The sequence below is a fragment of the Rhineura floridana genome, chromosome 6 (genome assembly GCF_030035675.1).
Source record: "Rhineura floridana isolate rRhiFlo1 chromosome 6, rRhiFlo1.hap2, whole genome shotgun sequence".
Lineage (NCBI taxonomy): Eukaryota > Metazoa > Chordata > Lepidosauria > Squamata > Rhineuridae > Rhineura > Rhineura floridana.
In genome coordinates this window covers 114,409,126-114,434,920 of record NC_084485.1, presented here as the reverse complement: position 1 = coordinate 114,434,920, position 25,795 = coordinate 114,409,126, and the positions used below count along the sequence as shown (strand labels likewise).

The 25,795-nt window shown below is 38.4% G+C and overlaps 1 protein-coding gene across 3 annotated transcripts in view; it reads right to left on the bottom strand.

Annotated features, from left to right (window-relative positions):
• Window positions 1-1,441: 1,441 nt before the first annotated feature.
• PRKACB (protein kinase cAMP-activated catalytic subunit beta) overlaps window positions 1,442-25,795 on the bottom strand; it is an 80,055-nt gene continuing 55,701 nt past the window's right edge. The window contains exons 3-10 of one of the 3 annotated variants that reach the window (XM_061633485.1): window positions 24,652-24,780; window positions 18,734-18,832; window positions 17,959-18,041; window positions 17,394-17,520; window positions 16,778-16,873; window positions 11,620-11,742; window positions 6,768-6,932; window positions 1,442-4,305 (exon numbers count right to left, since the gene is read on the bottom strand). In XM_061633485.1, coding sequence (XP_061489469.1) covers window positions 4,180-4,305; window positions 6,768-6,932; window positions 11,620-11,742; window positions 16,778-16,873; window positions 17,394-17,520; window positions 17,959-18,041; window positions 18,734-18,832; window positions 24,652-24,780 — 948 coding nt within the window. In that variant the 3' untranslated portion in view covers window positions 1,442-4,179. The remainder of the gene's footprint in view (window positions 4,306-6,767; window positions 6,933-11,619; window positions 11,743-16,777; window positions 16,874-17,393; window positions 17,521-17,958; window positions 18,042-18,733; window positions 18,833-24,651; window positions 24,781-25,795) is intronic. The other 2 variants (XM_061633488.1, XM_061633486.1) reach the window with 2 other exon arrangements.

Below are 25,795 nucleotides of genomic sequence, written 5' to 3'. Positions count from 1 at the left end.
AGGAGACCCTCACCTGCAGAGTGCTGTGATCGACTGGGTATATAAAGGATAAGATAGTCTTTCAAGTATCCTTGTCCCAGGGCGTATAGGGCTTTGTACAGCAACACTAGAACCTTGAATTTGGCCCGGTAGCAAATGGGCAGCCAGTGCAATTGTTTCAGCCGTGGGGTGACATGTTGGCAATACCCTACCCCAGTGAGCAGTCTTGCTGCCGCATTTTGCACCAGCTGCAGCTTCTGGACCAACCTCAAGGGCAGCCCCACTTACAGCACATTACAGTAATCCAGTGTGCAGGTTATTAGTGCGTGGACAGCAGTGGTCAGGCTATCCCAGTCCACAAATGGCCACAGCTTTTCTACCAGCCGAAGCTGGTAAAAGGTACTCCTAGCCACTGAGGCCACCTGGGCCTCTATCAACAAAGATGGATCTAGGAGCACCCCCAGACTACGGACCTGCTCTTGCAGCAGGAGTACAACCCCATCCAAAGCAGGAAACTGACCCATTATCTGAACTTGGGAACCACCAACCCACAGCGCCTCTGTCTTTCTAGGATTCAGACTCAGTTTATTGGCCCTCATCCAGCCCACCACTGAGTCCAGGCAGCAGTTCAGGGCTTGCACTATAAACCTTGGTCTGTGCTGTACCACTTTAGGCTGCTTGCAGAGAACTAGCATGCTAGTCCATGCAAATAAATAAATGCATACATTAAAACATGCAAATATAAATCTAAACGTCAGGAAGACCGGCACAACCCGACATGCTATTTTTCTATCTGGTCAGTGTGTGTGTGTAGAAACATTTCAACATGTTAGACCTACACCTGCAGTCGGAAGTGATCCAGCCCACAAATTTACCATTTCTTCTGTTTGTGAGAACTTGCCACAGCTATTGTCCGTTGCTGGCCTTTCACTGTGTTATATCCACTTCCTGGCAAAAACACACATCATATTCCAAGCTTCAAATTTAAGACCAACATTTTTATGTTATGCTAGTGGTTATGTTACAAAACAGAACGGAATGTTGCCCATTTCATGCTTCTCATACAGTTAGTCTGTACAGTTAGTACTCATAACAGTACAAGCTTTTTTATTTTTTTTAGATTGGTGATTGTACTGATTAAACTGAACTGGAAAGTTAGAAACATACACGCACAGTTCCATTTTAAGCAGCTATCACCATGACTGATATAACTAGGAATTCGGCCTAAATCAGTGTATTATAGGGCATGCATAGGTTACTCTTCAAAACCTTCCTAGAACAGGATTCTATGCAGAGCAATTAACTTTGGGTCTTTTGGCAAATTAGAATGCATGGGAGTATAGCCTGGTTCAGAAAAAAATAGTACAGTCTATGTAGTGTTGTACATAATTTAATTTGCAGTTTTGTATATAAATTTTTATTGTATTGCACACTATTGTAGCAAACTATTTGCAAAGAAATCAATAAAATACTTACAGAATTTAAAAATAAGGGTTTTAATGCAGCTGACAAGAAAATAAAAGAAGCTATTTACTTAATGAGATACAATCCTTTATGTTGAAAATGAGAGCTACATACAACTAGAGTACAGTTAAAAGATACCATACAGTCCAACACTTAATTCCTCAAATTGTGTAAAATTAACAAGTCTCTACTGTCAAATATACAGTATTTGAGTGATGGAAAGGATTTTTGAAATTAAATACAGGCATCATGATCTTGTGGTTTTTACTTTGTGTTTTTAAAATGACAGAGCCATGTAACATATTGCCAAGTTTGTACTCTTTGTAAATGGCCTCCTTGACTTTTGCCCAAACCCTTTATTTCCAGTCTATTACTCTTTTAAGATTTATTTTTACCTTCTGTTTCTGATACGTTAGTTAAATAAGCATAAATCAAAGAAATTAAAAGGGTACTTCAAAAATATGTCCACCTAGAGTTGAGTTTTCAGACATGCTGGAATCAGTCCTCTTGCATTCCTTAACATACATCCAAAGTGAAGTCTCACTACCTATTTTAGAGAAGACACATGTCGCATGTGTCATCCGATCACTCCGTTGGCTAAAATTCATAACAGAATCAAAAAAGTGATCTCCAGCATTTATTAAATTCTTTAACGTCCATAAACAACAAAGTTACTGTAGAATTTATCGCATACAGCTAGCATACAACAGCATGTCCTCAGTCTAGATGAAATACAAAAGATTGTAACGTTTTTCATACAAATTTCTTTAAATTTATTAATGTGACAATATATTTATTACATAAAATTTGCTACTGCGAAGTATCGTATGCTTATCTTGCACATACGTAGACAGGGGTGGACAACGAAGGCAAACAGACTCCTAACAATGAAGATGTGCAAAACTGCTTGACAACTTAAAGACATAACAGAAAGTTGTATGGTACATCTTATTCCGCAAAATGCCTACAGAGATTTTTCTGAAAGGAGTGTCATAAAGATTAAAAGAAAGCAATGCCAATGGTCTCATCTGCATTGGCATTCTACAGAACACCATGACTACATAGCAATCTAGACCAGTTTAATAAAAACACTTCATCCTTGTATGCATGTAAATTGATCATAAAACATGAAGAGCCTAGTTTATTTTAAACATACTGATGTGCCATCTTCAGACAGGTCACTGAGATAAACCAGAAATTGAGTGCCCAACTAAAAAGCTGTATGGATAAATTTAAAAGCACAAGATGTGCTGAGCCACTGATTGTTAACAAACACTGAAATAAGTGTGTGTAAAAGTGCTGGAAGCTAGCACATGGCAGCAAAACCCTTTTAAGTCAGTTGGTGAGATTATAAAAACGTAATTCAACCCAAACGATTCTCTGTGTGATCGTACATTCCATTTCACTGAAAGAAAAGTATGTTAGAAATGAAGACACCACGTCACAGATGGTGGCAGTTTGAAACTTTTGCCTTTTTTCCATGCGAATGAAGTGCTGCTGATAAGAACCATGATTGGAGCAGCAGTCCATCCTTGATTTACTAATATAGTATACCAGAATAAAAACTTGGCATTTACTTCTTTTATTCTTCACAGCTAACAGAAATACCAGGTTTATCTAGCAATGCATCAATATTTTAATACTAAATTTTCAATTTGCTAAACCATTTATTCTCATAGCTAAAGAGATTAAAAAAAATGCTTTCCCCCTTCAATAAAAAGGGGTTGAAATGTGAAATACTTCAGGAGCCCCAACATTGACATTACAAAAAAAACCAAAAAAACAACAACCAAAAACCACCACCAGTCCTAGTCTCTGACAATACTGACCAAATCTTTTAAGTGTTTTGGGTTTTAAGCTGTTAAAAAAACCATTTAAATAGCTACTTAAGCATGGTTAAATATGGTCCAAAGTCCAGGCTGGATGCTTATTGAGACTGTGCTTCTTATGGCACAGTTTGCTTATGGCATATTTACCTACTGCCCAGGAAAGGAAAAAGAAATACGAGGCAGGGAGAAGAACTGCCAGCATGTAGAAAACCAAGGCACAGGGTCTAGCTACTATACCCTACATCAACTGTCCAATTTTGATGCTAAATTTGGTCAGTTTCCAGGAAGATGTGTTTAAGTCAGTTAGCATACACTCATATGGCGATAAATACTATCTTCAAAAATGCTAATGTTGTTGGCTAGATTCAGTCTGAGCTACTAAAAAAAAATACAAACCTATGAACCGTCGTCTCAGACACAAAGACAGACACAGAAGGATTGGCTGGCACAGACTAGAAGCAACACTTATCTTCACTTCAGTCTAACTCACACTAGCCAGAACACCTTCAGTTTCATTTGCGCAAATACATTATTGAAAATAAAATGGAGCATTCTTGGGTAAAGTAAAAGGCTACTTAATTTTGAAAGTGGGGGAAGAAGAGAACAGAGGGGAAATGAACAATACACAGAAAACAAAGAAAATGACAGAAACCAAAAGGAAGTTAGGAAAAAGTGGTCTATATTCTGTGTTATAGCACAAACCGTGCTTGCTTAATTGTGCCTAGTTATAAGGGTTGGTGCAAACCGCACACATGGAAGATGGCAATAAAGACCTCAGTCAGCTTTGTGGAATGAAGTAACTAGGTAATTGTTTTGACATATGATGGTCTCAGCTCCACCCTCATGAGTTAACAGAGTGCAAAGATCCCAATGTGAGCCCTGATGTCCTCTTATCCTCCGGTAAGTACTAAAAATCAGCAAATTCCTTTGCACATTTCTCTGTTAGAGACACACGGATATCTTCTTCCTCATAGTCATCAAAGTTGCTGGTATCTCCAGGGCCTCTACATTTTGGTATGAATGGAGCTTCTACCTACATGAGAAATAGAAGCACAGAAGATTGTATTTGCCAATCCAAAAGAATGAACCAGTAAAAAACTTCTTGGCAGGGAAAGTAATAACAAAAACATGGTTACCCAATATACTTGAAGAATGAATCTAAGAAGGTTAAACACTCTCAACTATGAAATAGATTAATTCAGGAGAGAGAGAGAATTATTACAGTGTTTAAATGAAGCATCACAGCCCCTTTATGGGTAGACAGAGAAATTTAAGGTACAACACAACAAAATATATAGAACCTCACTGATAAGCACTGCCTCAAACCAAGGCAAACTCAGATCTGTATAAAATTTCTGACAATAAGATTTTAAAAGAAAACCTCTAAGCACAGGAGGCTGGCCAAAGTAAGTGCTGCTACATTGTGTAGGCCTTGTACATATGTAACGCTAAACTACAGTCTAGCATTCTGAGGGCAAGATGTAGTGAGCCTCAGGCATATGTGCTCCTCCCTCTTCCTCTTTTATGAACACAAGGAGTTTATTATTTCATTTTTAAAAATTATATCCTACTTTCACCCTCTAGGTCTCAAAGTGGCTTACAAAGATTAAAATACACACTATACACATTTTAAAACATACACTTAAAATCTCAGAAATTTAAAATATAAAAAAATTAAACAAAAAAATCTGAAAATTTAAAGCATCAGATAAGAGAATTCAGAAGCTTTTTGCTTCCATTTTAAATTAATTGCACTTTGTCAAGACATCTGAACCTGGATAAACCAGTTAATCTTAACTGTAGTCTGTTAAAACCACAGTTTAGGGTTTGGACTTAATCTTCAGTAATCTTAAGGAGATGCTTCTGATCTCCTTCTTGCAACCACTCTGAAGATGGAGGTGGCAGAGGAAGGGTGTCCTCGCAGTGCTAATCTGTGGTTTAGTATTATGTGTGAACACAACCATACTATTGTCCCAATGCCTCCTGGAGCCTAAAAAATCAGGCAAGTGGAGAAACTCAATAGGCTCTGCTCTATGGGCTGATGTAAAAAAGACTTGATGAGCTATATCTGCCCTTCCTAATACTATACCAACATAGAGTATTAGACAGGCACCATCTCTGTTATCTTTTTGGCACCTACCAAAGACCTTTCTCTTTCAACAAGCCTTTTAAGTAGAGACCTTATCCTAGTCTGCTTCTGTGTTCAAACTGCTTTTTAAATGTTTTTAAAGCTTTTAAAAAATATGTTTTAAAAGATGTTTTGTTTTAATATATTTTAAAGTCTGTTTTTATGAAGTTTTACAGTGTTTTTGTTTGCCGCCCTGGGCTCCTACTGGGAGGAAGCGCAGGATATAAATTTAATAAATAAATAAATAAAATATAGCCCATCTGTTCTTCAAAGAACAAAGAAATTTTAAAGAACAGCTTACAACGTAATAGTGAAGAATTAAGAATTAAAACACCTTTAATAAATAGTGAAATATTTATTTAACAGTAAAGAATTACTAAAAGGCAGAAAATCTCACTTCACAGAAACTGCATACTAAATGGCTATTTTAGAATGCAGACGAGAAGATTACCATTCTATGGTGAACATTTGCTGAAGAAGTCTCTTCAAAATAAAAGAATACACTGAGGTGTTAATCATGGCCTGTCATGTGGTAATTAATACATTACTGATTATTAACTACTACTGTACTGTCACATTGCATAGCTAAACAACTAGTTTCTTTTTATATACTATTGTTGGGTTTCAGATTTGGCTTTTAAAAATGTTTTTGTATAGGAATATCCCTATGTAACTAAAATGCTTTAAAAAATTGAACCCATCATATGCTGGTTCAGTCCAAGTAACATTTAAAAGATGTTTAAAAAATTACAGGGACATTGTACATAAATGTCAAGAGTTATTGCTCAAAAAGTAATTGTTGCAGATCTGTGTAACCAAGGGAAGGGATAGTAATGTTTAGACATTATAAATCAGAGAAAATACAGGTGGGCATCTCACCAGTGATCTAATGAGAGGTAAAGACAGTTTAGGATCAACATCTATACACATATTTTGCTCTGTTACTTATTTCTGTGTATGGAAAAGTACACAGTCACTTATATGGAACAGTATCTCAGTGATGAAAATAATAAAAATTAAATACCTTTGTGCTGGAAATCAAGCTTGTCTGCCAAGATTAAGCAGTTAGTTTTCAAATGGTTAGATAGAAAAGGAAAGAAAGGGGGGAGTGGGAGGCATTTTGGAGGAAAAGGGAGAACAATTCAGGAACCAGCACTCAGAATAAAAGTGTCAAGGAAATGTATTTTTAGGATGAATACTTTCATTACTTCAAGACTGTAAATCCAAAATACTTTTGAAAAGCCTTCATTTTTAAAATTGAAAACCAACCCATGTGCTATTCTTAAATAATTGGGAAAGAACAAGAAGTGTGTCTTACATTTTTTGTGTGCACTATTATTGAATTTATCCTAAGAAAGAATTCTTACCTTTCTCTGATAAATGGCAATCCAATCTGTAGTTGCAAACCATTTGTGATTTTTAATATCATTTACCCCATTCTTGAGATTTCCATATCGTTTGGTCAAATCTACCTGGAGTAAATTTCTTAGTAGATCCTTAAGATCTGAACTGAAATGTGATGGGAATCGTACCTACAAAACAAACCCAATATATTTTATTGTTGCAATACATACATTTTTTACCTCTCTCGGGGGGGGGGGCGGAGGGGAGAGAGAAGAAATAAGATAATGAGTTACATTTTAGAAGTATAATAGAAGATCAAACCTAAACCGTGCATTTTGAAAAATGTAGGTGATTGCTACAATCAAGCACAAAGTTGGATTTGAACTAGATATTACTGTATTGGTGTTTGGAACAGCAGATCATGTCTCATTCTCTTCTTGTCTACTGTAGCAACCAGCAATACAGAACCTGATGTGATGTTCTTGCGTTGCAAGTTAACTATCCCCACAAGTAGCAGCCAATGAGCAGAAGGGGTGACAGGAAAAGTTTCAACATGATCCCATCTCATGTTTTGTAGTACTAAACAAGATGGAGGGAAGAGATGGAGGGTTCCTATTTTCAACAGTGGTAATGTATGCTGCAACATCTAGTTCCTGCCTTAAGCTGCAATCCAATACATGTCTATGCAGAAATGAGCTCCATTGGGGTCAATGCGACTTACTCCCAAGTAAGTGTGTACAGGATTGCAGCCTTAGTTGAGTTTAAGCCATTTAAAAAAAAAAGATTTCTTAAAAGTATAAGTATTATAGAATACCACAGATTATTTCTGTGTTTACACAAAATAAAGGTAACAATGAAATACAACAGACAATAGTTGTTGCCACTCTTTTTCCAATGGTCTATCCTGTGAACTCGCCTCTCCTTTTCTCATTCCCTTCCTTCTAAAGCATGTTTGTTATTTTTCCTCAGGACAAGTCAGTACTCTTGACAGGGAGGCATCTGCTATCATAACTTTCTGGATTTTTTTTTATTTTAACAACATTTTATTAGGTTCACAAGGACCTAGGAATCCAGGGACCAGTGATTGTGAAGAGGGGAATTCATCCTAGGATTGGATAGAATCATAGAAATGTAGAGTTGGAAGGGGCCTATAAGGCCATCAAGTCCAACCCCCTGTTCAATGCAGGAATCCAACTTAAACCATACCCGACAAGTGCCTGTCCAGCTGCCTCTTGAATGCTTCCAGTGTTGGAGAGTCCACCACCTCCCTCGGTCATAGGTCTCATTGTCATACTGTTCTAACAGTTAGGAGGTTTTTCCTGATATCCAGCCAAGATCTGGCTTCCTGTAACTTGACCCTGTTATTCCATGTCCTGCACTCTGGGATGATCAAGGAGAGACCCTGACCCTCCTCTGTGTGGCAACCTTTAAAGTACTTGAAGAGTGTATCATATCTCAGTCTTTTCTCTAGACTAAACATGCCCGGTTCTTTCAATCTCTCCTAATGGGGCTTTCTTTCTAGTCCCCTGATCATCCTCGTTGCCCTCCTCAGGACCCTTTCCAGGTTCCAGATAACTCGCTATAGACCACAGACGAGGGCTGTGAGCACACTAGTCGCCTGCAGCAAAGCATTTCATTGACCACACCTGGAGGGGCAATGCGTTGATCTGACGATCAGTTGAGAAATCTGTTTGAAGCTGAATTTTTTTTAAAAAAAACCCCAAGCCGATTCTACCAGATATTACAGTAAAAAGGGGAGGGGTTTGACTAGCATTGTGTGACCCTATTTTCAGAAAAAGGTGGAGACACACTGGAACCAGCAACACAGTAAGTGTGTCTCTACCGCAGATCTGACCTATTTAAAATCCTATCTTCCAACAGGATGGCCTGTCCACAATATCCATACATGTTATGATGAAAATTCAGCTGTTTCAAACCAGGAACTTTGGTTTGAATACAACAATGTCAAGATTAATATTCTCCTTAATGCAGGACAGGTAACAATAGCATCTCAACTCTCTAACTTCATTCAAGTTACTACTTTGCATTTAATCCTCCCATTCTGGTTCTTTTGCTTTTGCCATAGTGAAGCTGGGTCTCTCTAATTCTATACATATTAAGTGATCTTCCGCCTATAGTCTCTCTGCAGTTGCAACAAGGCATATCGTCCAGGCAACACTTGGCTGGGTCCGCCTGTGTAATACGTTAACCCTTTCTATTCTGTATGTCTCTGGAGTGGTGTTCCAACGTAAAAGACCACTTTGTTGCTTCTAATCATTTTATGTTGGCAAGTTACTACCTTCAATATATTGTTTAATTATGCAGCCACAAGAGTGGCTGTATACTATAGCCAACATAGATTTTTTTTGCATTCCGCAAAGTTAAATTGAAAATACATCCCCATGCCATTCTGCTGCTTCTCATTAGCTCATTTAAAAACAAAACCTATAAAAATTATAGTCCTGAATTCAAAAACGCTTGCTTAACAACCCTCTAAATTTTCATGGTGGTACATAAAACGCTCAGATGGAATTGAGAGTTCAGAGTGTAAAAAGAGAGAGAGAGAGAAAACAGACCCCTCTTGGACTTTTTTCTGTCAGTGGTCTCATAATTGGTTGAAATTAATTAAAAACCAGCCATGGTCACAGAGTACCTGTAATCCTGTTGCTGACCTTGCCCCATACTCTGACCTTCATCTTCTACAGTTTAAAAGTTTTAAAAAATGCCTGGCTGATTTTTAATTAATTGAACATTGGAGTCAATGATAACGCGGGGCATGCTCAGTAAGAACCAACTGTCAGTGTTCTAAAAGCCAGACTCACAGCTGTTTGGCTTGGCTAATCAGGAGACTCTTATTCTCCTAAAAAAGCTCCAATGACTAAAGTGGTTTAACAGCCAGCCCCTCTTTCCAGAGAAATCTGGGAACTGGACCTCTATCAGGGGAATAGAGCATCTCCTAACAACTCTCAGTACCCTTCACAAACTATACTTCCCAGGATTCTTTGACGGAAACCATGACTGTTTAAAGTGGAATAAATGCCTGGTGCAGATGTGGCCAGGGTTAGCTTTTGTTTAAATTTGGGTGGGAGACTACATGTGTGTGCAATCTCCTCCCCTCCCTACCCTGACCCCCTCTCGTCCACCTTCCTCCCACCAGGTCAGTTTCACCTATCTTAAGCATGATTGCACAGGAGTAAATCCCACTGAACTCAATGGGATTTACCTGCCCTTCCCCTCCTCCCTCTTCTCCCCTCTTGCCTTCCTCTCTTCCCTCCTCTCCCTCCATTCTCCCCCCTTCTCTGCTGCTCCCCCTCCCCCTTCCCTTTCCACTCCAGCCGTCCCTCCATCCCCTTTATCCTCTGCTCCCATGGTCAGTTTCACTTTTCGTAAGCATGACTGCATGGGAGTAAATCCCACTGAACTCAATAAGCATGCAAATGATCAAACCTGTCCTCCCCCCTTATCACCTCCCTCCTGCCCCTCCCCTCCCCACTCCAGTCCTCCCTCCCTTCCCCGTGGTCAGTTTCACCTTTCCTAAGCATGACTGCACAGGAGTAAGTCCCACTGAACTCAATAAGTATGCAAATGATCAATCCATTTTCAGCAAGCTTGCATAGGATCCCATTACTTACCTCCCAGATTAAAATCCAGAGAAATTCACAAATAGCAAAAAAAAAAAAAAAAAAACACACCTTGCGGTTTAAGAACATACCTATAGACAATTTCCCTGCTTTTAAAAGTTTGATAGAAATATCTGTTGGCTATAGGTATGTTCTTAAACAGCAAGGTTTTTTTGCCAATAAGTGAGTAAATATTACATTCATAACAATGGTGTGGTTATGGCTACTTCCCTGAAGCAAACACACTAACATCTGTTGCCAATTGATAAATGCTAAACTCCCTCAAATAAGAAAGGTATTCATAGCCAATGCAATCTCATCTGTGTCTCTCCTCTCTCCTCCTCCTGTGTGGCCTGAGTGACGATAATCCCACTTTTAAAGAATTACTAGCTTACTGTTATGTTCAAACCATTGATCCTGGTTTAAAACAATCTCTGGTTACTTTAATTAGCCAGCTTTATAACTTAGGAACTGAAATCAATTGTCAGAGTTAAGGAAATTCATGAAAGGAAAATGTACAATCCCTTTCACTCCCCTTCAACTAATTCTGGCTTCCTAAAGCCTCTTTGGAGAATCAGGGGGGCCACTTAAACAATGTGGTGCAGGGACTGTTGGGGGAGGAAGAGAAGTGTAGTTAGCTACACTTTATAGAAGATGACATTTGTATCTGGCCTCCTATGCAGTACTGTAACCTCACAACTGTGTCCCCTCAACAGCCAACTGTAAAGGATGGAGGACACAGAACTGTGGGATATGGTACAGTGGAGGGGTTGTTGGCACATGCATCAGAATTAAGTGACCACTTTGGTTTCACTCTGTGCTATGAGTCTGGTATATTGCAAAATAACAGAGGCAATTTTGTAACAACTAACCATCTTGTTGTTTTGTAACCTTGCAATTTCAAGCCATAAAGCCATTTTACGCATTGTCTGTGATTTTGTGTATTTCTTCTGCGTTTGTTATTTTACCTGCATTTATTTTGAGGCTTGTTAATTCTTGCCAATTTCCATAAATAAGTAACAGTGTATTGGCATAAGAAAATTGGCAACAAACATGTCTGGCATGCAACTGTCTCCAGATTAAAGATGCCCGAACCTTAGCTTTCATAAATATACATATAAGATAGGAGTTCACATGTATTTGTCAACAGAAAGATGAGCAATCCTGTTCAAAAAAGTTAAAATAAGAGCACACAAGTAAGAGCACACAAATGTTAGTGAAAATCGTTTCCAAGATTACAACAGCCCTTGCTTACCTTTCCAGAAACAATTTTTTCATAAATCTGGATTGGTTGATCTGCAAAGAATGGAGGATATCCAGCTGCCATTTCATAAATTAAAACTCCTAAGGCCCACCAATCCACCGCTTTGTTGTAGCCCTGGTGAAAGGGTAATATTACAGTTAGCAACATCCAATGAAATTTTTAATATCGCTAATCATACTTAGTATAAAACAGTTATGTTTCAGGTGATATACAGTGCCTGACCAATGCTCTCATATTATTGTATTACAAATGGTACACTGTAATTTCATTCTGTATGGTATTTTATTTTGAAACACTGAAACTCAAAATCAATTATTGTAAGGTGACATTGGTTTTATGTTGGGAAATGTTTGTAAGAAACAAAAAAAACTGAAACATGTTGCTTGCCTAAGTATTCAACCTCTGTGCTGTGGAGCTCCCAGTTTACACAGATGAAAGAAATTGCCCTATCTTACCATTGGCCTCCACTTGTGAACCATTAAAGTTGCTGTCACACTGTCAGGATAAAAACCCCACTGTTGAACGATCATTGGTCAGGCTGTGGATCTGAAGGAAAGTGAAGACCAAGAGCATTCTACAGAAGTGAGAGATAATGTAATACAAATGCATAGATTAGGAAAAGGGTACAAATAATATGCAAGTGTTTGGATATCCCAGCAAGCACAGTTGGATCAATAATCAGGAAGTGGAAGCTGCATCACACCACCCAGGACTGCCAAGAAAAGGCTGTCCCTCAAAACTCAGCGCTCGAACAAGAAGGAGACTTGTGAAAAAAGCCACAGAGAGGCCAACAATCACTTGGAAGGAGCTACAGAGTTCAGTGGCTGGGAGTGGAGTAATGGTGCACCAGTCAACCATATCAAGAGCTCTGCATAACACTGGCCTGTATGGGAGGGTGGCAAGAAAGAAGCCGTTACTAAAAACGTACTATCTGAAAGCACGTCTGGAGTTTGCCAGAAAGCATGAGAGTGCCCCAGCTGTCATGTAGGAAAAGCTTTTGTGGTCAGATGAGACCAAGATAGAGCTTTTTGGGCAAAACTCAAAGTACTAAGTGTGGTGCAAACCTAACACTGCCCATGCTTCAAGACGCACCATCCCTACAGTGAAGTATGGTGGTGGCTGCATCATGCTGTGGGGATGCTTCTCATCAGCAGGGACTGGGCATCTTGTTAAAACTGAAGGAAAAATGGATGAAGCAAAATACAGGGAAATACTGCTTCAATTCACTAAAAAACTGAAGCTTGGGAGGAAATTCACTTTTCAGCAGGACAATGATCCCAAGCACAAGGGCAAAGCAACACTGGCGTGGCTCAAGAACAAAAAGGTGAACGTCCTATAGTGGCCCAATCAAAGTCCTGATCTCAATCCCATTGAGAAACTGTGGCACTCCTTGAAAATTGTGGCCCACAAGTGACGTCCAACCAATCTGAACGACCTGGAGTGAATTTGCCAAGAATGGACCAAAATCCCTCCAACACTATGTGCAAAGCTGGTACATACCTACCCCCAAAAACCTAAAGCTGTTATTGCAGTGAAAGGTGGCTCTACCAAATATTAAGGTATGGGGGTTGAATACTTAGGCAAGCAATGTGTTTCAGTTTTTTATGCTTCTTACAAACATTTCCCAACATAAAACCAATGTCACCTTACAATAATTGATTTTGAGTTTCAGTGTTTCAAAATAAAATATCATACAGAACAAAATTACAATGTACCATTTGTAATTCAGTAATATGAGCACTGGTCAGGGGTCTGAATACTTTTGCAAGGCGATGTATATATATAGGAGAAAAGTGAAGGAGGCAAAGCGTTTGAGAAACTGATCAACTGGCTGCCCTGGATGGGCATGTAGTGCACTCCCCCTGAAGGAGCAGGTACACAGTCTGGAGGTGTTTCTGGGTCCATCTTTATCACTGGAGGACCAGGTAGCCTTGGTAGTTAGCAGCATTGTCTACTAGCTTTGGCTAGTACAACAGCTGTGACAATTCCTAGACTGGGGTAGTTTGGCCACAGTGATCCAGGCCTTGGGATGGTATAACTGCAGTGCACGCTATGTGGGGTCTCCCTTGGGCTTGGACAAGAAACTGCAGTTAATGCAGAATGCTGCAGCATGAACGCTGACAGGAGTCAGACTGCACCTCTGCTCAGTGATCTGCACTGGCTGCCAATTTGTTAACAGGGCCAAATTCAAGGTGTATTATCAGTATATAAAGCCCTTAACAACTTGGGACCAATTTACGTGAACCTTACCCCGTATCTGCCCACTCTACTGCTTGGACCTGTGGAATGGGCACTTTTACAAGTGCCACATAGTGTTTGTACCACACTTGCAAGGAACTGATCCTTCAGTGTGGGAGTGACTACACTCTGGAACTCCCTGCCCATTGATATTAGGCGGGCTCCTTCACTGTACTGTTTTTGGCCCCTGCTAAAACTTTTCTGTTTAAGCATCCCTACCAAGACATGTACATTTGACATGTATATTGCTGTGCAATTTTATTTTATAATACATACTTTTAAAACTGCTGATTTTATTTATTTATATTTTGGACATTTTTAGGTTAACTTGTTTTTAGCATCTGATTTTATCAGTAATTTTAATGTATCTTATATTTTATGTACTCCACTTAGAAATTTTAAGTGGTATAAAAATCCTGTTAAGTAAAGAAAAACACAAAAAAACACAGAGTACCTCAGAACCTACTCTAGCTGGATTATCCCCTTCTACCACAGGGCCTTCTACCACCAACTGTCTCTTGGGCGGGATCTTGATGACTTATGTTTTCATATTTTTATTGTGATTTTATAATAATTGCTGTTACTTGTAAGCCACCTTGGATTTGTATCCTAAAGGCAGGATACAAATAACTGTAAATAAATAAAACAAATGATTATTCTTGTATTATTTTAAAAAACTATGTTCTTTGCAGTAAGAACATAAGAAGAGCCTGCTGGATCAGACAAAAGGCCCATATTGTCCAGCATTCTGTTCACACAGTAGCTAATCTGATGCCTATGCGAAGACTACAAGCAAGATATTAGCGCAACAGTACTCTCCCACTTGTTCCCTAGCAACTGGTGTTCAGTGGCATGCTGTCTCCGATAATGGTTAAAATATACTATTATCATGACTAGTAGCCATCTACAGTCTTGTTCTCCATGAATTTTACCCAATCCCCTTTTAAAGCCATCCAAATTGGCAGCAATCATTACATTTTGGGTAGTGAATTCCATAGTTTAACTATGTGCTGCCTGAAGAACTGCTTCTTTTTGTCTATCCAGAATCTCCCACTATTCAGTTTCCTTGGATGATTCTGGGTGTTGGTATTACGAAACAGGGAGATTTTCTCTCTCTATTCACTTTCTCCATAACACGCATATTTTATACCACCATATAAATACCCCCCCTACTTTCAAGCTACCTTCATTTGGATACCATGCTCTAAGATAATTAACAATTAATGCTTCCAATGTAAACGAACACACTCTTTAGCGTCAGGGAAATCAAACTTTGCCCCCACAGTACTTTTTATGCTAGAGGTTTCCGAACTCCCTCCCCCAAAGATCACTTGAAAATTGCTGACAGTCTTAGCATACCACTTAATGGTTTTTCTGCCTGTTGTAGCAATTGTAATTCCATAGAATTGAAATTGTAATACGGAGAACACAATATAAGAAATAAAAGAAGCAATAAAAATACAAAACAAATATTCAGTGCACTAGATGTGCTGTCTCTAATCTTCAACCACAATCATGCCACAGACCATCTGAATGAGGCTCGCAGACCACTGGTGGTCTACGGACCATTAAGCAAGAGTGGGGAACTACAGCACCAGGGGGCCGAATGTGGCCCCTCAGGACTATCTGACACCTGAAACTCTTCCCAGGCCATACCCCCTCACTTCTCCTGGTTTGCATACTGAATGCTTTTCCCTGGCTGGAACCTGTCACTGAACTCTTGCTTGTCTGGATGCAGGAGAGAGGGGTGTGACAGTGTGTAGAAACTAGTCTACAGTATAACAAATTATCTTCTGGTTTGCTCACTTTTGTTCCTAGCCCTGGCAGGTGGCCCTCCAAAGGTTGCCCAGAAGCAGATACAGCTTTCCCCACTTCTGCCATTAAGTAACATAGTTACTTTATTTGCATAATTCTTTTGAAAGTTTTGTAGGTACATTCATTAAACTTAAAATACAACCAGCCAACTATAATATACTTATAATATACAATATTTGACCTACACTCTAATTTAATACTGAATTGAAGATCTCTGAGAACAGCACAGGGATTTAAAAATATTTTCAGATATAATACATGTTTGCAATAATCTCGTATGTACAACTATCCTATGCTATTTGCCCAGATATAAGTGCCACTTTGTGCAACAGGGCTTACTCTGAGGTAAGAGTGCCCTGGATTGCAGCCCTAAACTCCTTCCAAAGCAATCTGCAAGCATATATAAGCACAACCTTCAATATTAATAAGATGAGAATGAGTTCTTGAATGTCTTCAGTAGATCAAGGGTGCTTTGAGAGACACGCTGCTTTGATAGACATGCAATGTTCATCTCAGGTCCATTTCAATCTAAACCTCAGTATGTAATTTGAAATGTCAAAACTGACTGCCCTTTGATGATGCAGCTACATCCCATTACTAACACTTTAAGACACTTTGCTAATCACCAATCAAAAGTGAGGTCCTTCTTTTATACTTCTCAAAGAATTTTAAGGACTTGGATCCTACCTCCCGCTCTCATCCTGCTTGTTAAACCCTTGTTGTAAGTTTTAGGTAAAAAGTGGCTAAGATTTAGTTACTCAGTTTAAAGCTTTCTTCTGGCCTCCAAAAATAACGCCTTTCAAACAAAGAAAGCTGTAGCCTCCCTTGAATGTTTCTTGCATCAATAAACATTTCTGAGACTTAAAAACTGTACATTCCGGACTAGTTAAGATTTTGCTTTTTCTCTGCTGTGCAGTTATGTGGTTTGCAGAAGTAAACTACCATGACAGATTCCACAAAAGTTGGTATATCATATTTACTTGGAAGTTAAGTTCCATTCATTTCAGTTGAAACATCTTCCATACAGGCAGACTTGGGACTATCATCTTCCTCTCTTAACATTATTTTTTTAACACCAAGAAGCATTTTGAAATACCTTGCTGAGAATTATTTCAGGTGCCAGGTATTCTGGAGTCCCACATAACGTCCAGGTTCTGCCTTTTACTCTTTTTGCAAACCCAAAATCTGTGACCTAGTAGCATAAAAAAAGAGTTAACGCATTATTCAAGCTTTCGTTTTAGGTTTTTGTTTTTTCTTAGTAATAACTTTAATGTTATGTATAGTTTGCAAAAAATGTTCAGCCACAGAAGTGGTTCCATGTTTTATGACTGACTAAAAATGGATTCAAATTTTAGATCTTTGCAATCATGACATGACAGAATCTGTCTTCATTTATAAGCCATAAAAACGGGAGGGGGGGAATGACTAGGAAGCACAAGCCCTAGTATACTATGTTTAACATTAGGTGGTATTAATAAAACCTTTTTGTCAATTGACATCACGTATTTGATTATAATCAGCTGCAGATATAATTCAACATGGATCAAGTTTCAGAATTTCCTTTCATAACCTGCCACATCAACCAATCAAGATAATTAATCTATCATAATCAATACCACCATCATCTATTTCCCTACAAAGCAAGCATTTAAGCACCCTGTATTTCTTGTTATGGAAAGAAGTTTAACATGTAAATGTTATCTTCATCATACCTGGATGTATCCTTGTTGATCAATTAAAAGATTTTCAGGTTTTAGATCTCTGTAGATGAGGTCTAGTGAATGGAGGTACTCAAATGTTAGCACTATCTGAGCTGCATAAAATCGTGCATGAGGTTCACTGTAAATAAATGAAATATTAGGCTTTTAAACCACATCATAAAATACTCTTATTTCTAATACTGAAAGTTTAAACATTTTTGTTATCAACATAAGGAAATAAAGAAAATTACAAATGATAAAGTTACTTTGAAATTATATTCATTAATATAATAATTTATATTCATTAATTATAAATAATGAAAAATGTATTTGTTTTATCTCACAAAGGGGACTACATAACCTAATTTTATGGTCTTATTAATCATTTCCCAATACCACTTTGAAAACAATGTTTTTCAAGTCATTTCAGAAAACTTTCAAGTTTATAACAGGTAAGAACAAATAAGGACCCCATACCAAATATCAACTAAACTTCTGAAAATTTAGCAGTGCCACCTGTGTTTCTTTCCCCTCCTCATGTCATTTTTCAAATTATAGTTTATTTATTCTCTCTTACCTGAACCTTCCAATTCTTCTTAGATGTGAGAACATTTCACCCCCAGGAACATATTCCATAACCATGTATAAATTAGAATTATCCTAAAGGAACATGAAGAATGTTCAGTTGAAAATCCACAATGCTTAAGAAAATCAAAGTAAATCATGTTTGCAATAATCTCATATGAATCACTATCCTATGCTATTTGCCCAGACGTAAGTGCCACTTGTGCAACAGGGCTTACTCTGGGGTAAGAGTGCACTGGAGTATAGCCTTAAACGCCCTTCCAAAGCAATCTTCAAGCATATAAGCACAACAAACAAAAATAAAAAATAATAATACATTTTAAGTACTCATATTCTTGAAGGCTGAACGTGAGACAGGAAGCACTGAGCCTGCCCATGAATTAACTAACTATGTGTTCTTCATTGTTCTCAGTGTTTACGACAGGCTTCCCTGAAGTAAGTTCACGGCAACCCAACCCATCCCAGGATGGTGAAAGGAATCGAGATCTGTGGGCTTTTTGCTATATTAGGGTCACTCCTTCAAGTCCATCAAGCCTGCCACAGAGATGCATGTGTATCTGCTTTTGATCTACCAGTAATCAAGATGACAGCCAAGCATTTAAGTTTCTAGTTTTAACAATTGCTCCCCCCCCCTCTGGTCTCAAATCATCTTTGCTTTGACTTGGGAGGTTTGCTATGAAAAAATCAAAGGTCACTAAACTCCAAAAAGACAGAAAGTTTTTTTGGGGGGAAATGTAATCACTGATACCTTCTCATTCAGTATTTACCTTAAAAGAATACTCCAGTCTGACAAGGAAAGGGAAGTTCACTGCTTGTAATATTCTCTTTTCATTCAGTGTGTGTTCTATTTGCTTCAGTTTAACCACCTAGGAACAAAACACTTCTTTATTTAAAGAATAAAGTCTAAACATGAAAATAATTCAAACAAGTCAACGTATTCTTAGTGAAAAAAAGAAAAATATAACTTAAGAGTAGCAATTGTAGAAGATGGTGGCAACTGCCACATACAGCTCTAGAAGCAGGGAATGCTACACCCACATTTATACGGCACGTTTATGTAGCAAAGCAGTTATCCTTTTGTACCTTTTAGAAGATGCTTCATTAGTAGAAGAAGAGTGCACTCTCTATGCCTATTTAATCTTTGGCTTTTCTGCTGATACTGTCAGAGGAGTATTAAAAGTAATTCTAACAAAGATGGTTCGCATGCACAAGCAACGCAAATACTACAGTAGTATAGAAGGTCAATTCATTTCACACACACTTTGCAAAGTTAGAAAAACTCTTAAGAACTGGAAAAGCACTTCATGACACAATGTTCTCTGGCTCAGGCTGCAATATGGAGGGTGCCATGTTTCCCATGTGTCTGAGGGTGGTGAGTAACTTCAAGGCAGCTTCTTAAAAAGCACGCTCAGCACTGCCATTTATTTTGAAAGAGCAACAGCTATGGGGTCCACTCTGGTGTCATGCTTCCAGCCTGGATGGGAGCTCCACACCAGTGTCCTACCCAGAATTCCCCACACTATTTGAAACTGAATGTGATATTGGTCCCAGGGTATGGTCTGAAGGCACCTGAGGCCACCTCCTTGCTGAAGTTAAGTGCATCTGGGTCTGGATGGGAGACCACCTGGGAGCCACGTGTATGCTGCCTTGGGTTCCTTGATGAAAGAAAGGAGGGGTATAAATGCAATAAACAAATAAATGTTTGCAATAAAAAGCACCTTCAGGAGATTTTTGCTGGGAAACTTTGGAACTGAATGAGGAGCACAGCACCATAGTTACATCAGGATAAAGCCTACTTTAGGAACAATGGATTGGAGAACCATATACGGGGCTGCTACACAACCATCTACATTCTCCTGCACGTGATAGTCTCTGTGATTGACTGCTGTGCAATCACACACACAGAGCTCCCCTAGTTTTTCCTGATTCTTAGAAGAGGCTTCAACATCATCATGTGATTTACAAGCAGAGCCCCATAATAAAATGTTGCAGTTAATTCCTAATATGGATGTATTAAGAACAAGAGCGTCCCTGCTGAAGGTACTCTCTCAGCACAGTCCTCCAACCTGAAATAAGGAGTTACAGTGAACTACACTGCAGGGTTGATGTCTCCTACTCTTGGCCCAACCTACAATCTGAAGGTAAAAACATGGATAACAGTATAGAGTTGTTGTATTCTTAGCTTCAGCCCAACTCCCAACTTGCAGTACTGCTGGACAACAGTATTGCTGTCCTCGGCTCCTTTATGAGGAAGGGTGGGATGATTTGTTTGTTTGTTTATTGCACTTGTATACCGCCCCATAGCCAAAGCTCTCTGGGTGGTTTACAGCAATCAAAAACATTAAAACAAATATACAATTTAAAACACATATTTTAAAAACAATTTAAAACACAATTTTAAAATTTAAAACAATATAAAAACAATTGATTATGATGATGATTAGCAGTAAACGTAGTATTCAATGTGAACTACCCTGCAGGGCTGTCTTGAGGCATTCTCTCCAAACCACAGCCTCTTTCATTATACACTATGGACAAGGAACTGCATTTGCTTTAGAATTTTCATTAACATTTTTAAAAATGTTTGGCTCCTCAGCCTTCACATTCTGTTGGGCTTCAACAGAGGGGCAGAAGGTATGCATGGCCATTCTACAGTATCAAGCTACATGCTCCGTTTCCATCTCTGCTGATTGTTTCAAGAATTGGTGTTTACTTTTTTCTTCCTCCCTTTTATCTTTTGTGTTATTTCTTTTAGTGTGCAAACCTGAAGGTAGGGCCTTTTAAAATTTTATTTATCTACAAGTTGCTTGAGGGATCTTCTGAAGGCTGGGTTAATTTGTTTTAAGTTAAATAAAATATTGTAAGTAAATAAAAAACAGGTTATAAAGAGCAAGAACTCTTTGATGCTACTTACTGGCGGGGGGGGGAAGACCTCCACCACATTAAAAATTTGCATTTCTTCACTGATTTCTATGGGAAGCTCTCACCTCCATACTTGTGTACATTTAAAAATAGTTTCTCAGTACTAGGAAATTCCAACAGAAATGACCAGCATTCTATTCCCACTGAGAATGCTCAGTCTTCATTGGGCTATTTTTGGTGGTTCCCACTTTTAGAATCCCCCCCCCAAATATCTTTTACACTTCTGCAAACCTCAAGGTTTCCCAGAGTCTGACTATTCCTGCCTGTTGTGTGTGGGTGCCGCTATAAATGCAGATTAGTTAAATTTGCATTCTAAGTTTCCATCAAATGGTACAGGACACTGGCAAATGAATGGCTATAAAGACTTCGTAAGTGATGAGGAGAATCTGAAACAGGGCACAGGGGCATTGGATGGAGATGTACAAGCAATTGTAGTAGTGTAGCCACTCACTGCCCCTATGGGTGGTTCTGGAATGGCTTGACAGCCAGCCAAATTACTGACTACGCCCAACAGTTTTGATGCTTGGACTTTCATTTACAAACTTAAACAATACAAAAAGTGAAGGACCAAGGAGTTAAAACAACTCAGGTTGGATCCCAAGTTCCCTGGAGTAGAACTCCCCCTTCCCTCTGCAGCCCCCTGAAAATCTGCTCTTGATATTTGGGGAACCATTTATAATGATATGGAGGTGTTGTGGGCTGCAAGAGAAGAAATAGTAGAAAAACGTTTCCCCTGTTCTATCAGCAGGGACACCGTAGCAAATGGAAGACCTTCCCTTCAGGGAACACCACATTTGGACCCAAACCTTTGTTAGAGTAAAGCCAGTATGATAACCTAGCAGGATATCTATGCATATTTCCATGGCAGACAAAGTAGAGTCCCTTTGGAGACCACTTTTTAACTGCATTAATTTTTTTAAAAAAATATGCTGCTTAGAAGCCTTCTCATATACTCTTTTGCTTCTTACTTGATTAGGCATGACTTTGTCCTGTGAAAACTACTCAGCCATAGCAAAAAATAGCTCTCCTACGTTTGTCAGTTTGTATGGCAAGTAAGACTGATTTATTAGTCTCCAAAAATGACTGTGTGTAGCAGTGTTTTAAAGTTTGCTAATATCCAACATTCCACCTGTTCTTAACAGCCACACACTTTATAAAAAAAATTAATTGCTTACTTTCCTACTATAATGCACTGCAAGACCTACTGATGGAGAAAGAGTACTAAATAACTGAAGGATCTTGAAAGCTGTAAACTGGGAATGAGCAAGTTCAAACATTTTCTGAGGGACCAGGAAAATGAGAGGAACTCTTTTACACACTGCTATAGGCAACAGAATAACCTATCTGACAAAGAACACAATTGCTCAAAAACATGAGAAGCTACAGCACCCTTTAGATGTTCTCTAGCTATGAGAATAGTTCCCATGCAAGTGGTTTAAACGATCGTGCGGGTGGGGCCTGATCACAGCGTCTTTCCAATGGTCCATCTCCTCCAGTTGTACAGGAGATGCTCATGGAAAAGCAGCTGTCATGGGCTTAGAGAACATCCATGCCAAGTCTTAATATGAAAAAGTCTAATGTAAGCTCTACACATTATTGAACAATATCCAATGACTCTAAATTTAGGGAACCACTTTCCTGTATACATACAGTTACAAATTAAGATCACAGGGGCAAATTCTTATGTGCAAACAAGATATCTAATTGAAATGCAAAGTTGTTGAGGTAGCTCCACATGACAAGCCACCTGTGTGACATGGATCCTTACATAGCCAAAATAATAGAGCAGCAGGCTTCCTGCTTCACAAATACAGGGTGAACAGAATAGTGATTTGTGGTGGTGATGGAGCTAGTGTAATCCCAGCAGACAACCCATTGTGTGTTTACATAACACTAATATAAATCGCCTGAAGGGGGCTCAAGAGAGCTGTATTTGAAGCAGAAACTACATGGCCGCTTGAACGTAAGATCGTTTTCCAACAAAGATGAACATGATCCATGGTAAGCAAGCAGTAACAGAAAGAAGGAGTCATGGGGGAGAAAAAAGGGAAAAAAACAAGCATAGCACAATACTGTTATCAGAAGAAAACAGTGCATTACATAGTTGTACATGAACTCCACATATACCACTTTTGGACCAATTTGGGCCACTAATTTGAAGTCATGGTAAATTCAAACAGGCACCAAAAACACCTGAAAGGATTTGGGCCTTCCTACACATTGGTAAGTTTTAGTACAATACTGGGAGAGTGGCAGAGCTTTGAGATTCTGCACATATTACACTCCCTTTGGCACAGATTAGGCCCACCATGGGTATTGTGGAATGGAGGGTGCAGCAGAGAGGGCCTGGTCCACACTAGAAGAGACACAGCAGACTCTGAGGACTCCAAGCTCCAATATGTGCCCAGTGATATGTAATCTCAAGTTTTTTGGACGGGGGAGGGGATTTTACATTTCTCTCTCTGTTGGGGCCTAATTTTTAAACATGAAATTATCTGTACGGCAAAACTGTCAATATCATATAATTAGCATCCCAATTTTTATTTTTATTGTGAGGTGCTATAACATGGATTACAAAAGCATACCTCTGATGAATAATTATTCCACTGCCTATGGAAATCTGAATGTTAGCTGAGATTTTAATTTTGAGGACCCAGTTCTAAATTTTGGGTAAAATGAAATTCAAAACAAACAATAAAAACAACAATCTGGTACTGAAAACTCAGAACATTACTTGAAATTTTATGCTCTAATTTGTAATTTATGTATTAATGTCTATCTATACTACTGAAACTAGCCTGTGGAGTGTTGATTTGCCACATGCCATCTCCCTTCCAAATGTGCAGCTGCTAGACTATATTAAAACATCAAACTAAAAATACACTCTTCTTATCTAATGCTACTCCCTGTTACAAGTTAACTGGAGAAATGCAAGATGCTTGTGAACAGAACGTAAGTGATCAATCTACAGTAGTTAAACAAGTAGTAATGGTTAGATTACACAGTGGATCACAACGTTATCAGTAGCTATTTTCAATGCTCACTTCAGATAATTGCTTACTTCTTTAAAAAAAATATATTTTAGGTATCTCCTTGCAAATATTAGCCAGTTACAAGCAAGAAGCCATATATATATATATCTAATATGTCATAAGACTTTACTATCTAATATTACAGAAAAATAGAAAAATATATTTATATAACTTTATTTCTCAGAGAGAATTGCCCAAAACGGATCAAACTATTTCCTGTGAGATTACACAGGTATATACAGTATATTAATCTGCCTAAGCAACACAATGATATGCATAACTAGATATGCTAAGATTAAGAGCACAAAAACAACGAATTCCATTTTTATCAATACAGAATATTTATGTCACTTTTAGTATACAACTTAATTAACAAAATCCTCAACTTAGAAATTATGCTCTTTAAAATTAATTGCCAATAAAAACTAAACTTTCACAAGTAATCTGAGATTTTAAAAATTCAGAAGTATTTCAACACACACACACACACAAACACACAAACAAATATAAAAGTACCCAAATTGGCTATCATTTCCAGTACATAACTATTACTACATAAGGCAAATCTCAAGAAAACTCTTGAGCAGAAATCTACCTCACCTTTCTCCAGAATCATAATTAGAACCCAACATTTTATTGCAAATACTCCTCTTAAGCATAGCCTTGCAGGGAACTGAACACAAAAATTAACATTCAAACATAGTAGATTATTATAATCGAACTATACTAACTTTTTGTTTATCCAGTATCTTCATGGCATAATACTGTTCAGTGGATTTGTGTTTCACCAGCATGACTCTGCCAAATGATCCCGTTCCAAGTGTTTTTAGCCTCTCAAAGTCATCTAAACCAGCGGTATTCTACAGAAGCATAAGACAGATAAATGATTCAAAGTATAAAAAAAGATAAACATTATTATGACATCCATTAAAAATACAGAAACAACCATACAAGATTGTATTCAATGGCTGTGTGAGCATAGTGGATTTTTCAGTTTCCTATCTCTCTCTGACAGCCCCTTGTACCCTCCCTACAAAATCCTATTCAGAAAGTCACTAGGGCCCACCTGAATAGTGGTCACCCAAAATCTGCTGATCTTTTTCCAATGGAACAGAGGAGGCTACAGGAGGGGGCAGGGGAAGAGAAAGATAATTGTGCAAGCTGCCTTCTGCTCCTGCAAACACTAGATGTAAAGTGTATTATAATTAAGGAGGATTACAACCATACTCTATTGCAAGTATGAATGAAAAATCAGGAATAAAATCAAGAATACCTATTGCTTAGATTTCATGTAATTCACCAGATATTTGTTAACAGCATTGGTACTAGAAGAAAAAATGACAGTGTATTTTGTAAAGTACAAAAAACATGCACCAACACAACCTCTCTCTTGGACACAACAGTGTTTCTGATGGGGAGCATCCTTATTTCCTATAAGGAGCAAAGACAAACTCGGGCTCCAGTATAACAGGGCATGAGTGGACCTTACAGACATGAACTGACTTCCCTCCACCCCAGTGCTGCTCCGACATGTTTTTCTCCCACAGAATTAAATACCTCGCATTAACTTCTGTGGGAGACATTTAAGGGACTAGAATCTAGAGGTTGTTAAAGGAGAAGAAAAGCTTGCCCAGTCACTGTAAAACTCTCTAGCACATATGGTAGAGACATGTAGCATTGAATCCCATTAACCCAAGCAATACAGTTGCACAGAAGTTAAGAACCATTATGATGAAGGATTTACTAGTAATGGGTCCCAGTTTGAACAAGGCCTCCTGTTAGGTTTACTACAATGCAACATATTAAAGAAACAGAATTCAAATCTTACAATTAAGCTAACAGTGGCCATCTTCTGACATAGTTGCTACCCAATCT